At 36.5% G+C, this 16,946-nt stretch overlaps 2 protein-coding genes across 8 annotated transcripts; one reads left to right on the top strand and one right to left on the bottom strand.

The window, feature by feature from the left end:
* Positions 1 to 447: 447 nt before the first annotated feature.
* LOC107921536 (separase) lies at positions 448 to 13,349 on the top strand. 3 transcript variants are annotated; one of them, XM_016851377.2, is made up of 27 exons: positions 448 to 1,189; positions 1,263 to 1,440; positions 1,514 to 1,621; positions 2,206 to 2,340; positions 2,448 to 2,899; positions 3,331 to 3,442; positions 3,585 to 3,710; positions 3,965 to 4,255; positions 4,325 to 4,441; positions 4,531 to 4,752; positions 4,864 to 4,974; positions 5,114 to 5,260; positions 5,375 to 5,743; positions 5,844 to 5,933; positions 6,132 to 6,404; positions 6,504 to 6,627; positions 6,732 to 7,508; positions 8,102 to 8,339; positions 8,957 to 9,059; positions 9,803 to 9,997; positions 10,463 to 10,518; positions 10,648 to 10,877; positions 10,966 to 11,224; positions 11,471 to 11,858; positions 12,113 to 12,352; positions 12,526 to 12,613; positions 12,724 to 13,349. In XM_016851377.2, exons 1-27 carry the CDS (start codon positions 570 to 572, stop codon positions 13,236 to 13,238), a joined length of 6,564 nt encoding a protein of 2,187 aa, XP_016706866.2. In that variant the 5' UTR covers positions 448 to 569; the 3' UTR covers positions 13,239 to 13,349. The 3 variants fall into 3 exon arrangements, with proteins under 3 accessions (XP_016706866.2, XP_040943419.1, XP_040943420.1); XM_041087485.1 differs by lacking the exon at positions 5,375 to 5,743; XM_041087486.1 differs by lacking the exons at positions 448 to 1,189; positions 1,263 to 1,440 and having other exon boundaries at positions 2,438 to 2,899.
* Positions 13,350 to 13,920: 571 nt separating this feature from the next.
* On the bottom strand, positions 13,921 to 16,446 carry LOC107922314 (uncharacterized). 5 transcript variants are annotated; one of them, XM_041087487.1, is made up of 2 exons: positions 16,428 to 16,446; positions 13,921 to 15,365 (listed from the first exon to the last, which is right to left on the bottom strand). In XM_041087487.1, coding segments are annotated over exons 1-2 (1,074 nt in total). In that variant the 5' UTR covers positions 16,430 to 16,446; the 3' UTR covers positions 13,921 to 14,293. The 5 variants fall into 5 exon arrangements, with proteins under 5 accessions (XP_040943421.1, XP_016707785.2, XP_016707789.2 ...); XM_016852296.2 differs by lacking the exon at positions 16,428 to 16,446 and adding an exon at positions 16,308 to 16,421; XM_016852300.2 differs by lacking the exon at positions 16,428 to 16,446 and adding an exon at positions 15,992 to 16,298.
* Between the last annotated feature and the right edge of the window lie 500 nt (positions 16,447 to 16,946).

The following is a 16,946-nucleotide window of genomic DNA, read 5'->3' on the forward strand; positions in this document are numbered from 1 at the left end:
GTATTTAGCGTATGTAAGTTGTTTCAATTTAATTAATGAATAGAAAAAATATGGTTGCGTGACTTGCCGCATATATATGTATATAGTATTCAAACCATTATGGAATTATTGTATTATTTTAATATCAAATATTTATAAAATTAAAAATTTAAAAATATTTTGCAATTTCATTATTTTCCAATTTATTAATAATTTTAAAGAAATTCATTAAAAAATAAACAAAATTTAATATTAAAAAAATTATAAGTTTAATTTCACGATGACTCCTTGACTAACTAAAAAATTTTCATTTAATTTGATCAAGCACTAAAGCCAAACAACATAAAAAATTAAACTTTAGGGTGTTGAATTTATATGCATAAATTTATTCTTAAATAGTTGTTAATTATATCATCAAATAGTTTTTACATAATTCGAAATTTCAGGTTATCGATTATTTTTTGTTTCCGGTGGGACAGATCTTTGAACATCCCTTTAGGCGGGCTTTTTCCTTATGCGCTCTCATTCCCTTCAAAATTTACTCCTCTCTCCTTCCTTCTCCCGCACCTTCCTTTTCATTTTCACTCTCAATGGCTACTACCACCGAATCCTCCCTCCTCTCCGATCTCCAAACGTCCGATGACTCGAAAGGCATCCACTCACTGGTCTCCGACTACCTCCACCCCATCTCCACTCTCGCAAACTCCAAGAAGAAGAAACCTGACCAAGCCGCCGTCCGCTCCCTCGCCAAACAGTTCTTGTCCTTTCTTTCCAAATCCTTCCCAATAATATACAAGCGTATCTACATACAGAACCCTAATCAACAACAACATGCCTCTCTTAGTTATTTCTTCGAGACTTACCGACTTTGCATAACTTGTCTCGAGTTCGTCTCCTCGCAGTTAGCCGGCGGTGCGCACTTGGTTCAGATCCAGAGATTGAAGCTCGTATACTGTTTGCAATCGTGGGGCCGGTACGATGAGGCAGAAAGCGAAGCACTTAGGGTTTTGGAGAGGCTTAGAGGGGAAGTCAAGTCTAAAGGTAAATTTGTTCCGGGTATTGATATTGCTGGTGGCGATTCGAAGTTTGGATCTATTGTGGTCGAGGCGGTGGCGTCTGTAGTGAAAAGCGTGGCCATGGGACACTGTAAAGATTCCGGGAAATATGAAAGAGTTCTTGCTTTGTTGGAGCAAGTGAGGCCTTGGTGCAGGTACTCAATTTCTTGATTTACATAAATATTAACACGAACCATTTGCTTATCTAATTTTTGAGAGCCTTTTCAGGGCATTAGAAGCCGATGTTGTTGAGAAGTCGCACAATGTGCTTGTTACTTTTCTGGGTAGATGCTGCCGGTTTTTGATTGAGGAGATTAATCATTTTGGCGAGGAGTTGATTCGAGGGTTCTGCAATGAATGTTTGGCCGAGTATGCAAGGTCAATGATGAAGGATCAAGTTTTCAAGGTATGGTTATTAATATTTGGCTCAACATATATGTTTATGTTTTTAGTTTTCTTACTAATTCTTACATTTGCAGTTTGCCCGCAGAATATGTTCCTCATTGTTCTTGCTAGAGAGAACTGATAGCTCAGTTCAAATTGACTTAGTAACGTTTTTGTTAGTCTCCATTTCCCGTGAATGCAAGGTAAGAGTAACTATATAACGTTTTAGAATGGTTGAGGAATAGGGTTCAATATGTCATTTATCTTAATTAATTTCAAGACTTTTGTATGCGTACAACTTTCAACTCTAAATTCATGATGCAGCCAACAATTCCCAACACCGATACAGATAGTAGTGGCACATAGTAGTAATTTTGTAATTAGTGTTTCTCGTTAGGAATGCTCACACCTATTTTCCTTCTGTACCCATTTGAACCTTTCACAATTAAGCAGTTGCAGCACTTTTTAAGCTGGATTAATGTGTCAGCTTTGAAATCCATTATTTGAAGACTTATGGTGCTGTTTGATGGTTGTCTGTAGTAATGATGGCGTCATTCTGTTTTTTTTACACACCATCATTCTTTTTATTTGCTTATGTCAACACATTGAGATCTTACCAAACATTCTTCCTAATTTGTTTCTAGTTGTTTTGTGCATAATTTTGCTTTACTTGCTCGCTTTTAATTTTTTAATTTTTTATGAATGGACATTTTTAATCGGCTTAGGGCTTCATAACTAAAGTTTATCTCTTACACTGTGATTTATTGATTAAAGATTCTTTTGGCAGGTTGATATATATAATAATGCAATGGAGTTTGTTGAACTTGTTGATTATTGTGCCTATAAATGTAGAGATGCTGGCACAACTTTCTGTAGTACTCTTGCAAAACGTTTAAATGGCATGGCAGGTGATTTTCATCAGGTATGTTGCTAGACTAATTGCTCTTTTGTGGCTTGGATCTGTATGTATTTCATTTATTTGGATAAGATGCCCTGAGTTATAATCTTAAATTTGGTAGAATTTCACAGGCTACAATCCCTGTTGATCTAATACTGAGGCTTTATGCAACCGGGCTAGATTTCTCTGTGCGCAATGTTAAGCTGAAATATAATGATTGTACTACTTCCAAAGGTGTAGAAGATGATTCAGCTATTGATGTTTTGTTTCTTGAAAGGGATAAGCTGCACAATTTGTCTGGTTTACTTGGTTTGCTTGGAAATTGCTGTAACATTGGTAAAAGTGACCCTAGCATTGCATCTGATGTTGAATGCAAAAATTCTCTGCCTTGCAAAGACAAAAAGGCTTGTCTAGTGATGTACTATAATACACTGAAGTTCTTGTGTCAGCCACTTGCTGAACTAGTAAATTCAGAGAAAAAACGCATACTTGCTGAAACTGAAGCCTCATCTGATTCTAGCAGCCTCTGCATTATCCAGGACGCTTTTTATCAGTTCTGTGATAGTTTCTTTTCTCTTGTGAGGTAAGCTTATTTCTTTCTTTGATGGATTGATTTGCTTTGTTGTAACCAAATGTGATTAGGATGACAATTTGGCATTGTAGTCAAGGGTGTTTAATTTTTTGTTTATCCAAGTGACCAAAATGACATGATCTTTTTCCCTTCTGAATATGACATTCTTACTGCTAATTTGTATATTGGTATTATTGTAATTATGCAAAAGTTAAGGAATTAAGTACATTTTTGGTCATTATTAGAAGGATGCATGTCAACAGTTATAATTGTGTTTGCTTAATATTTTGAGTTTGATACATTGCTAACTATGGATGATGCTGAATTTATACTAATGCTAATAAAATTACTTATAATGTATTTTGCTACATATTGGGGAATTGTTATGCACATAAATCAGTTATGAATATGATGGTTGTCCGAATTTTCTCTTGCCCTTGCAGCTGTGCATCTGAAACAAAGAGAGAAGGATTTGATGATGGTGAAGAAGTGTTAGTACCTAGTATAATTGTGGCAGGGTTCATTCTTTCCACCTGTACAAAGTGTAAAATTCCGGTCAGTTGATCTTATTGGTATTCACATGGAAAATGAAATTTTACTTTTGCTACTTGGTTGTTTATTTATTGACTAATTTTGGATGAGGTGATGTTTATTGAACTTGCACTCTTGCTGACTGGCTTTCCCTTTTATATTTCAGAAGAGTGTGTGCTACATTAAGCAAATAATTGGCAGTGGTAGGATTCAATCTCAAGGGCTAAAATATGTCTATGTCTCTCTGTATAATATTGGTGTTCTCATGTACAGAAGCAAGCAAATTAAAGAGGTACTTAATTCCTTGAAACTTGTGTATGTTAAGGTTATGGTATTAATATTTAAATGCTCTTTTGCATGGTTGGCAACTTTTATTAGTTTTACTTTCTAAAGGAATCTTTATCATTTCTGTATGATTGAAGCTATTTTATGCATATCCATGACATGTATGGATCTGCATGTTCTTGTTGCAAGCATTCTTGTTCAATTCAATTCCTTTGCATTTAAGTTCCTCATTCATATAAGTTATCAATCTAACCTTTGCAGGCTTTGAAGGCTTTAAAACTTTCTCATAGAGCATCATGGACTAATATTCAACTTCTCCGTGAGATGTTTATTCATAGGAAAAGTTCTGGTGATCATCTGTCAGAAGATGTTGTCAGAGATTTGGTAACTGATGCATGTACTAGAAGTGCATTTCTTTTGGAAGTTCTCCATGCATGTGGAAATCTTAAGGTGGAAAAAATTATTGTGGAGAGTCTTGAAAACTGGTCCGCGCTTGAAAATTTGTTTAGACAGTTGTCAGGTCCTATGCCTTTGATAAAGCAATGGGTTAAGGTATTGTCAACTCTTGTCTGTTTTTCTGTATGTTTTTGTTATGATGGCCAATTGTTCTTTTGATTTCAGATACAGTGCAAACTTCATAAAAACAAGGATTTAGAGGATAGTGCTCCAACTTTATGTTGTATGCTGTTGTCTTCTGCGGAAGTGTCAAAGATGGCCATTTGCAAAATTTTAGAGCAGGTTCATATTGTTAGTTATTGAAAATGGCCCTTCTAGATACTTTTTGGTTCTGCATGCTTATGACTAATGGATGATTTTTCCAATTTCAGGAGCTTCTTGCGTATCAAGAAATGACTCATGGGTACCCAGATTTTTGTCAGAGAATGCAAATTAAAGTTATCAATTTACTTCTGCAAGATGCTTATGCCATAGAAGATAGTCCTTTACTGAAAGCAAGGATGTTAATTAGAAAGGGGAGAACAATAAGGGCCAATGGGATTGAAGCTTTGAAGGACTGTATTTGGTGCTTGTCTGAAGCTATATCTATTATGGTACTGCACGAGATCACTTCTTTATTTTTCTGCCCTGTTGATATTAATTGTGATACTATTGCTTCTTTTTCGCGTTGAATCCATGACTAACCTGAAATATTATTTAAATAGAAAAACTTCTACAGTGAAACAAGTATTGCTGGAACTCCAGCCTGCCATCAATTAGCTGCTGCTTATTGTTTACTTGCACTATGTACTCAGGAAGCTGAACCAAACTCAGAGGTATTTTTGCATAAAAAGTCTGTTGATTTGACTAATTAGTGCTTAGTGATTCTGTAGGCTTGACTAATGCGTTTTGATCAAGATTAGTGATAAATTTCTATATTACTGATTGCTCATACTTTCTTTTCATCATAAACAGCAACTTTATCAAGATATCTATGCTGCCTTGGATCTTTGGTTGAGCATATTCATTCCTGATAGTTGTTTTGTGGATGACGAGTTCAAAATGGTGTCCGGAAATACACTGCAACTTCTATATAATGTACTTGATTTGCTATCAGTGAAGGTGTGCTTATTGATATGATCGTCATTATCTTTTGGTCATGAAAATCTATTTGTCTAGAGTTCTGAACATCTTTTAACTGTTTTACTTGTTGCTTCTTCACCTTTTTGTCTCCAGGGTTACACGAAATTACACAGTAGCATATATAAACTGATAATTAGAATATACAAACTAAACAATGTAGAACTTGGGATATGTGTGGCCAACCTTTGGGAGTGTAGGCGGCTTAGCCATGCACTCTGTGTTTCTCCAGTAAATGAGTCATTCATCACAAACTTATCAGAGCATTGCGGTGGAAGTTCCAAATCTGTTGACTTCTGGATGCATAGTCTAAGTGGATCCCAACCAGGGCTTCTTGGGTTCCAACAGAACCTCACATGTTTCTTTAACAATTTCAATCATGGCTTAAAAAATCCTGAAAGCGATATACAATCAGCTGTCTCAGCTAACAATGTAAATCTAGTTGCTTCTGAACTCATTGCGAGTGTAAGTCATGTCAGCTTTCTAGTAAATGCTACAGTTTTTTGTATTGAACATTTTATGCCGTTGACTGAATTGGTCAGTGATCTCTCTGTTGCTCTCATAGGATCCTGTGCGTAGTCATTCTCTCTTCCTTGCGGGGTATCTCTACTATGATTTGTGTGAAAGACAGATTTGCCGTGGACGATTATTTGAGGTTGATTTCAAATTTTTGGATGATCTGGCATCTTTTATTTTACTCCTTCAATTTTCCTTGTTCTGCAACATTTTAATGAATCCAATATGACTAGGACTCTCTTTTCCATGAAAATCTTAATCATATTGTTACTTATTATGTTTTTCTCCTGTTATTTCTTATTATGATTTTCTTTTCTAATTGCAATTTTTCTGCTAGGGTCTTTCATATGCAAAAGAAGCTTTTCGATTGCGGAGTCAACTTTTCAAAAGAAAATTTACATTCTCAATTGAGGCGCTGGTTGAGAAATACAACGAATCTGGTGACATTGGTGAAATTGCCCAGACAGCTATAAATGGTCCTAAGAATCTTCAAGTACACAGAATAGTTGCTAGTGAACTTTGGTCTTTTGACAGTAGTTCATCAAACCTATGTGGCTGTTATCTTAGTCCGTGGAATGTACTTCAATGTTATCTTGAAAGCATTCTTCAGGTTAGAAGTTTCTCTCTTACAATGTCTGATTTATTTCTCCCTAATGTTTTCCACTTTATAGGTATTTTTTTATTTTTTTTATCGACATACAATTTCCAGGTTGGATGTATTAATGAAATGATTGGAAATGGGGTTGAGGCTGAATCTTTCCTATTATGGGGAAAAAGTATCTCCTGTTCACAGAACTTACCACTATTTGAAGCTACTTTTTCTTCTATCTTGGGTATGAAAGTCATTAGCCCATCTTTTTTTGTGTCTTGTCGATACTTGTTCTTTCTTACAACTGCATTGGTGGTTTGCTGAAAGTGTACCTTCTGCTGACATTAGGGAAATTATATCGAAAGAAACGACTCTGGAATTTTGCAGAGCAGGAACTGCAAAGTGCCAAAAGAATTCTGGTGGACAGCAGCAGCCATTGTTCCTGCATAAGATGCCGATTGATGCTGGAAGCTAATCTTGACCAACAACTTGGTGATTTGTTCCGTAATCTTTTTGATATTTCTATCATAAATGATTCAAAAGGGAAATTATCTCGTGCTGAAGTTCTGTATAAATCAGCCCTTGAGAAATTAAATTGTTCCGAGTGGAAAAATATCATTTGCGATGCAGAAAGTAATGTGGATCTGGCAGTCAGAAATACTATAATAAATGGTGAAGATGTTGCTGGCAATGCTGCTACTCAGCCAGAGGCAATAGGTGCTAGAAAGGGTAGGAAAACGAAGAATGTATCCAAATCTGTGATGAAGGAGCAACATGTGATACCCGAACGAAGAAGTTCAAGGGTAACTCGCTCTAGATTTCGATCATCTCAAAACCAAAGCACAACCTGTACTGGTGAAGCACAAATTGAGATTTTGAAACATTCAAATGGTAATGTTGCATCCAAACTCTCTGACACCTGTTGGGAAAAGGACTCCTCGCTCTTGGGTAAAGGAAGCTGTATGGAGGAATTGACGAGTGAAATTGCATGCTTTTGTAACCAAACAAAGTGTTGGCATTGCCTTCCCGCTGAGATTATGAAATCTGGGTTACTGATCTACTTTATAAATATGAAATGGGAGTATGCCCACAGGAAACTCTTGGTGAGGATACTTACTGGTACAGGTATGGTTCTTTTGCCTTGATATTATTTGATTGTACAAGCCAACACATATGCCCAGCAACATATAAAGGCTAGTAAGCTGGCTTTAGTTGTCTTTCAATTTGAGCCAATATAACTAAAGACAAAATATGTGATATTAATTGTTGTCTAATTGAAAGTGAAAAAAGAAAAATGTTTTTCTCCTTTGCAAGTCAAGTGAGGTTTAACGAACATTCTACACTCTTTATTGGAAAAAGCGCTGCATGTAGGATCATACTCCAGTCATCTGTCTCAAGACTTTGTTTTTATAGGATAGACTGTATAGTGGCCTTTTTGTTCTTTACTGTAAGCTGCTATTTACAAATTTTCAGTCTTGTAGCTGTTTTCCTGGGCCTTGTTTAAGTGAGGAAAAGAGGAGAATCATATATGGGGGTGATTTATCAAGAGAGTAGTAATATTGAGAACGTAAAGCTTAGGCTTGAGGAAATTGTTTTTCTTTCTTGTCAATTAAATGCACTCTTCATTATACATGGTGTTCATTTCAGTTATTGTAGGTTAATGTATGAATGCGGAATTACTTGATAATTTCTTGTAACTTCTTTTTTCATATTTTTAGGAAAATGCTTGGGGTATGGTGATCAAACTCATGAGATACACGAAGTTGTTTGGCAAAGCATATCTGTCCTAGTCAGCAGAAATGCATATACGCAGACTTGTTCCTCTGCTCACAGAACTTTCTTGCTTGATTTGATTGGGAGGGAAACCGTGGGAGATACTTTCGCTATTGAACGTGCAGCTACCCTATACAGAATAGGCTGGATGACTCTGAAGGGTTTCCATTCTAAAGTTGCCAGGTATGTGTTCTTGTGATGTCTGTCACTTGTGTACATGTTCGAGTAGTGGTTGTGCTCAAAGAAGTTTACATGCTTTATTTTCTAATCGCTTTTTCCTGAAATCATTTTGTCTTTTGTATTAAGAAAGTACTTCAGTTATTCTTGAGGATGAAGTTTGAATTTTTTTTTTGCTAACCTTTTGCTTTTGTAGCTTTTCTTTTCTAAAAAACACTCTTGTAATTTCACCTACTTAATTCTTCTGGACTAGCAGAAATTTTGTTGTATTCTTATGTAGGCTTAGAAAGAATGACAATTTTACCAAAGGAGGATTACATTATTATTTGAATATCGCTGATTATTTGTTCTTCTAGGCTAGGTCCCGATTTAACGTAATTGTAATCTGCTGCATCAATTCTCTTCACCCTTGTGATATGTTACTTAATATCCTCTGTTAGGTTGTAGGATACTTATTTACACGCTTCACTATGTATATTTATATATGTTTTCTGATTCACGTGTATCTAAATAAGTGAGGACTCTGGTACGATAATAAATTTCTAATATCAGCTTTATGAATTATATCTTTTGTATCAAGTACTTGTTTATTCTCCTCTTTTCTTGGTTTATATTCTGAACAGGATCGATTGCTGTGATCTTTCCAAAGTTCAGTTATCAAAAACAGTACACTGGTTGAAGCTAGCCTTTGTACTCAGCCGTGAGGTTCCTGTACTTTTTCAAAAGGTTGAATTTTTTTATCATTCTGATCTATCTTATGCTTGCATAAGCTTAATATAGTCTTAGGTAAATTTTATTGTAACTGCTCAACTGTGGCTTGATGTAAGAATCTGATTGTGGTATATCAGATCCAGTGACACTAAGAAACTGGTCTTCCGTTTGAGACTGAACATTTTTCTGTGTTTAGTTTATTTTAACAAGTATGGTACAGTTGAGTATATCATATTCACTATTTTCTGACAGTTAATTTAGGACTAGTGCAACACTTAGAAATTTGATTTGTTCTTTTTGCCCCCTAATTAATTTACTTTTCCTAATTTTGTGATCTATAATAACATCAGACCAAATTACTGCTGCCTTAAACTAGTTCTTGAGACTTGTTGCTGCTTCTAAATGTCTTATTCATCCAAATCCAATGTAATCTAAGTTAAGTTCACTAAAGGTCAATAATGAAGTTTCTCTCCAGAACTGTTGATATACGGATAACATCTACTGCACCTACATGGCTGTAATGAAGGAAAAAATGAGCATAAAGTTAAGCTAAATTTGATTGCTAGTGCTATTTTTAATTTCCGTGTGAAATTTGTCTTAGATACTAGTTTGTCTGGGAGTTCCCAAATAATTTCCAATTATTGTCTTTGCAAGTTGCTCCCAACAAATTTGTTCTCTTAACTGTTTTAACCTTCTGTCTTTTCTATTGCTTTTTCTCTAATGTCTTGGCAGCTAAATTTTGTTTTATTAATACTCAGGTTTCCAGACTGCTTTCTGCAATATATCTGCTTTCTGCAACTAGTGAGCACTTTGCTTTGCCATCTTGCAAAGCACTCTCTGAAAGTCATTGGGCTTCATATTTTCATCAAGCTTCACTTGGGACTCATCTTAATAACCAGTTCTTCCCTAGTACTTCTGGGAGATCGAATGCTCAACGCTTTGTAGATTCTGGGGTAGGTTGCACACTTCATCTTGTCTTTCCTTGGCATTTCCAATATGATAAAGTAGCAAGACAAGTTATTTGCCAATAAATCTTAATAGTTCCAAAAATTGTCTTAAAATGTTAAGGCATTTGACTTACATATTATAGATGAATCGCATCATGCTCCTTATTGTTATCAGGAAAAGTCTGGCACAAAAGAGTCATTCTGAATTTTGGTGGTCCATCTTTAATTATGATATTGGCAATATTATTTATACCCTGGTGAATCCTGTTTCGTCAGGACTAGGTGCTAATTTGTGGGGTCTTACCAACTTTTTCTGTTTTGCCTTTTCTATCGTCTACTTTTATGTATTTGTGCTATTTACTATTTCTTGATTATTGAGGCTGGCAGCTTTTATCTCATTCTGTAGATCAAAAATTTTAAAACACCTGCTATTTCACTTTTTTGATTGAGTCGTTGGATTTTCATTTTCAGGACTTGAATGGGGTTGTTTCATCTTGCGCACATACAGAGACATCCACACTGTTAAGGTTTATGCTGTTACAACTGAAAATTCATGAGATTTACTAGCTTCTATAGTTTCTGTTTACCCCATCAACCCCTGATGTGCACATACATATGAAAAAGAAATGTTATCCTTTCTTCTTGTTTTGCTGCAGGCTTGCCCCCGGTTCAGTGAATGATCTTGAACAATTTGTGATGAACTTTTATGTGGGCCTTCCTGGCACTGCCATCATATGTATAAGTTTGCTCGGTCATGATTATACCAATTTATTGCAAGAATTGCTACTTTATCCATCTTCCATTCATGCATGGTTGCTATTGTCACGGTTGAATTCTAAGAATCAACCTGTTGTTTTGCTTTTGCCTCTGGATTCAGTTTTAGAAGGTATTTTCTTTGATAGGAATATGAATAATTAAAAATTAACATTATATTAATGCACTAGATGCTAAAAATGTCTGGAAAAAAATTACAGAAGTTTCAGATGATGCTGCTCCTAATGATGATAATGCAAGGGCTTGTCAGGAATTGCGCCAGCTGATGAATTCAGGTAAAAAGTGGCATTGTCCATGGGGTTCCACTGTGGTTGATAATGTTGCTCCGGCATTTAAAATGATATTGGAAGAGAACTTCATGACATCTTCCGGCTGTCCTTTAGAAGATACAAAAAGTACGAGGTCTTTGTGGTGGATGGTTAGAAAGAAGGTTGATCACCAACTTGGTAAACTGTTGAGGTAGGTATTCTCTTTTCATCAAATATGTGTCCATCCATTTTTGACACAATTATTGTGATTTGGGATTGGATCACCAGTGGCCAACTGGTGTTCACAAAACTTCATTCACAAGTTCTTCAACTTGTCTCCTTTTGGCTACATTTTAGTAAACTACCCAAAGTTTGTATGTAATTTGCAGCATTTCATGTTGAAATTGACTACTGATGTATGAAATATATATATATATATGCCTGGCCTGCGTTCCAGTAATTTAGAAGATTCATGGTTGGGTCCATGGAGGCATGTGCTTCTTGGGGACTGCTTGGACTGCAGAAGCTTGAACACAGTGCATAAGAAGCTGGTGCAGGATCTGAAATCTAAATGCAAAATGGACATAAATGAGAGTTACCTTAAACTCTTTCTTGGAGCTGCAAAGTTTGACATTAAAGAAGCATGCCTTTCACAGCGGTGTTTAAGAAAAGGATGCTACACTGGCAAGCTTGAACATCATGAACAAGAAAATTCTCAGACTAATGGCATTGATGATGTGTCTGCATTGGCCTCTCAACTAATACGTGAAGCAGTGAATGAGCTTCATATGGAGGATGCCATCTGTAGGGAACCGATAATTTTGGTGTTGGACTTGGAAGTCCAGGTTGGTGAAATTGTTATGGTTTATTATATATATTTTCATTTCGGGGCATATCAATATTGCATGAGTTTATCTTGCTCCAAGAAGATGGTTGTCATCTAATAGCATTTTTTCACCTCATATTTGCTTTTGCCAACATCTTCTTGGTTTGTTTATTCTTTTTGTTTTTTCAACTTTTCCCATTCGAAAGTCCATCCTTTTCCCTTTTTATTTACTTTATTTATTGTAGCAACTGACAATACAAGGACTGTGTACAGATGCTTCCATGGGAAAGTATACCGATACTAAGACAGCAGGAGGTTTATCGAATGCCTTCTGTAGGCAGTATCTCTATCATACTTGAGAGAAGTCAGCGATATCATGAGCTAGCTTGTACAAATGCTGCCGCTTTTCCTCTGATAGATCCCTTGGATGCCTTTTATTTGTTAAATCCCAGTGGAGACCTTAGTAGCACACAAGCTGAATTTGAGAACTGGTTTAGGGATCAAAATTTTGAGGTGATTTATCCTCTTATTATTTGTTGGATTTGTCGAAGGGCAAAGCATTTATCATACAATGATAGAAAATGCCACTTTTTGCTCTGTTAACTTGAATCAGCTATCTTTATTCCATTTTGCTTTACACCGATGTTCGGTAAATAATTTCTTTCTTAATGAACGATATAATATAGGGAAAGGCTGGAACTGTGCCAACAGCTGAAGAACTGGCTACAGCCTTGAAAAGCCATGACCTTTACTTATATTTTGGCCATGGAAGTGGTATGCTTGTTACTACTTGCCATCTACTGTATGTTACTCATGTCGTGCTATTCTTTTTGTTCCTTTGCATTAATTTTGGATATGCATTTCTGGGCTTTTGGTTGGTATAGGGGAGCAGTATCTTTCCAAAGATGAGATTCAGGGACTGGAGAAGTGTGCTGCCACCGTGCTAATGGGTTGCAGCAGTGGCTCACTGAGGCTTAATGGATGCTATGTGCCGCGAGGTGTTTCACTATCCTATATACAAGCTGGTTCTCCAGTTACTATTGCCAACTTGTGGGAAGTGACAGACAAGGACATTGACCGTTTCGGGAAGGCCGTGCTTAATGCATGGTTGAGAGAAAGAATGGATCTAGTAGATTGTTCTCAATGCAACCAACTGGTGAAAGAATTTGAGGCCATGAAAATTAAAGGCCGTAAAGGCAATTCCAGAAAGAAATCGGCAAGCAGCAATTTAACTGAAACTGCAAACAGTGGTTCGTCGACGAATGCATGTGAGCACAGACCGACAGTAGGATCATTTGTTGGTAGGGCTCGAGAAAGTTGCACCCTCCCTTTCTTGAATGGGGCGTCGCCAGTTTGTTATGGTGTCCCAACGGGCATTATGAAAAAGAAAGATTTGTAGTAATTCCAAACAGACCACTCAAAGGTAGCTTAGAAGTTGTACAGATATTTGATTTCGGCTTACTACATTATTATTTTTTAAAATTACCAAAAAAAATAAATATTTTTTTCATGTGATAACTGATAACGAGAGTAAAACAGGAATTTCACATTAGATTACTCGACTGGGAACTGCTAAAGATAAGCGGAGCTCAGCCATTCACGATTTTGTTTAATGCTCGTTGAGTGTAACAGGTTACTTAACAAAAAATTTGATTTATTTTAATATTTTAATTATTTAAAATATATTTATAATTTTTATATATATCATTCAAGCTCATAAATCCAATTTAATAAATTAAAATTGGTTAAGTTAATTAACTAATCGAATTGACCAACCTAAATTTAGATCAATTTAATAAAAAACTGATTGATTTTAATATTTTAATTATTTTAAATATATTACTCATGCTTATTAAACCAAGCCGACAAACCTAAAATTAGTTCAGTCAATTGAGCAGGCCGAATGCTCCCTTCTCTGAGGGACACGCCAGGGCAGTTAGTATTGAAATTGCCTGGCCACACGTTACAGCAACTTCGGAATTCATATATTGCCAAGATATATTATTTACATTCTCATAATCAGACCACACTAAATCCCTGCAATACTTATTGACAACGCGAAAATTTGAGTGAAGCAACAATGGAACAATCACAACAATGAGGTTCATTAGCAGTTTAAGGTTTCGCAATACGTGCATTGTTTCCCTGCATCCCCCACATTACCAAGTCTACAATTCTATATTTATACAGGGTTAGAGGACTAACATAAGTTGAAATAAAGAAAAGGAATTACCAGTACATCAAAATGATTACACAACAACAAAGGAAAACAGGCTACTCATCTTCCCAGCCAACCTCTGATACAACCCCTCAAAATGAATGAGAAATAAATTGATGGAAATTTGAATTCTAAATTTCTCTTTTTCCGGCTTCACCTAATTTTTGCTTAAGACTATAGTGAAATGTAGGATGTAGCCTTTCCTGTTTCCCCTCCTTTATAGGTACAGCTTTATCCTACATTTGACCTCCAATGTCTTCTCTTCTTCTCCTCCTCCTGCCTGAACGTCCTAAAAGAACTCTGCCATGTCGACGGAGCCGGCTAACCAAAGATACATTGCCCCCGCCATCATTAAAATAGTCATCATCTTGATGACCCCCAACAGGAGAGGTAAGGTGAACACCAACAGCATTCTCATCTGCTGCATGTGTAGGCTGCCTTGTTCGTCTACCAAGGTCATTCCCTGATGGCCCAAATGCATGCAGAAAAAGAAAGAAATTCAAAACATTATTATCTAACCCCACATCAAAATCTCCACCCCTTTCTATAGCATCTGCTGTGTCGAGACCACCCTCTTCATCCGTCTCAAAACCGTGATGATTTCTTTCTATTACATAATCACCAAAAACCATTGCCCCGGGCATTGTTGACCTTATTGTGCTGATCACATCCTCCTGCTCCCGCTCCCTTTCAAGCCTTCTCCACTTCTGTTCAATGGTAGGATCCGCTTCACGTGGCTGAGCACATGGATGATCTGCTTTCATGTGTTTCCTTAATTCCTTAAAAGTACCAACAAAGGTGCAGTCATCCTGCATGCAACTTCTCTTTTTGGCATTTAAATATTCCCTTGCAGGTTCCACCACAGTCCATCCTTTTACCTGACCCCTGCAAAGTGGACATGATATTTCTGTTGCTTCACACTTCTCAACAGGCCAACTAGAACCGGCGGCCAGAACTGAATTATCAATAGAAGTATGCAACGGTTCTTCATGATTGAATGGAACTACTTTAGTGTGGAACTTCTTGTACTGGTCAAGGCAGTTCGAGTATCTGAAGCTAGTTCCACACATGTACGGACGACAGCCCTTGTCATGGGATGAACAGAGAAGAAGAACAGCATTGTGAGGGCACTCCATGCAAACAGAACATGTTGCATCTTCCCAATCCCTATTATCCAAAGCTTTGGAACATTTTCTGTGGTGTAAATCTCCAGAGATGCCTTGGCGACGACAATGCAACAAGAATGGGGTTTGCTGGCTTGCTGTTCTACGCCGTCCTTTGCCACCTTTTGCCATTTGCAAACTACACCTTCAAAAAAGAATGCAAAATGAAAAAAATCTTATGACTGCAGAAATAATCTGAGACCAACATATAAAAACAGCTAGATTACCCGGAGTGCTTAAATTTCTAAAGCTTTTAGCCTATGAACAATAATGTCTAAACCATAGCAAAATGAAATTTCCAGAAAGCAATCCACGAATGACATGAAAATTCAAGTTAAAATAAAATCCTAGTAATACCAAAAAATTCAAGGTTCATAATCCTAAAACAAACATTACAAAAATCCAGCCATAATTGACATAGACCAATCTAAACAAACATCAATAGAAAAGACAACCCTTGACAAAATTAACATCTGTGTTACAATTACAAGTGAATTAGATCATCCTTGAAAATGAACATCGCAAAAGAACAAGCCCAATCAATGGGCAAGCCAATTATGACGTGAAAATTCATAATTTAAAAGGACGAAATTGAAAGACCTCACCAGTTTGAAAAAAAAAAGTTGCGAATATCTAGATCGAGATAATGGGTCAGTTGGAGATACCAAGTCTCATATGATAAACAAACATCCAGAATTAATAGGTTCAATGAATCGAAAGAACGCGATTTAGCAGTAGATTCACGTTATAATATGAAACTATGATTTTTACCCAAATAGAAGTAGTGAAAGCTCAAATATATACTACATAAGACAAGAATATTGAACGGGAAACAGTAAAACCAAGACAACGAGACGTACAAGGGAAAAGAAGAGTGAATTTGGGGGGAAATTAAGAGAAAAATTTAGGGTTTTGTTTGGCCAAGGATTGAAAACGGAGAAGCTATAATAATGATATAAGCGCCATGCGCAAAGCTTTGTAGCGTAGAAATGAGTCGACGAATCTGATATTCCGAATACCCGATTAATAGGTATTATTTCCTTGGGGAAAGCAATATCACGCAACGTAAAATGGAAGTGCTACTCACGCTCTCATTTGACAATAATTTACGTCGTGGAGGAGAGAGGTTAGATAGAGGCGAGTGAAATGCACGCTCGGTTGAATCTGTGGTAGATGAATGATGAAGAAAGTTGAGAGAGGCGGTTACATTGAAAAATCAAAAATCGAAGAACCAGTATTGTGGGCTTGGCTGATGGCGGTTCACTTCACTCACTGCCTCCTAAAAAGGGATAAGGTAAGGCCGCTCACAACTACTTCCAACTTCCACGTTGTTAGCCATTCCTACCAATAGGCCTGAACCCCAAAGTCTGTTTGTGTCGATTCCAACATGTAACAACTTGAGTCTAACAGAATTTGAGCTTGAACCGAAAAAATTTGAGTTTAAAAAAATGAGATTAAAAAAATTCAAGCTTATAATAGATCGAAGCCTAAGATCGATCTTACTCGAGCTTGAGATAAATTCACCCAAAGCCCCAAAAAGTTCACATTTATACCAGAACAATTATAATAGATATTAATAATTATAATTTTATGATATTACTTCAAATATAAATAAATGATTTTTTTTTGAAAATGTATTTATTAGTAGAGATGTTCATGGGCGGGGTCATGTCGAGTGTGGGTCATGCCCAACTAAAATTTTAAGCCAGGACCTGGCCCGAAAATG

The sequence above is a fragment of the Gossypium hirsutum genome, chromosome D01 (assembly GCF_007990345.1).
Source record: "Gossypium hirsutum isolate 1008001.06 chromosome D01, Gossypium_hirsutum_v2.1, whole genome shotgun sequence".
Lineage (NCBI taxonomy): Eukaryota > Viridiplantae > Streptophyta > Magnoliopsida > Malvales > Malvaceae > Gossypium > Gossypium hirsutum.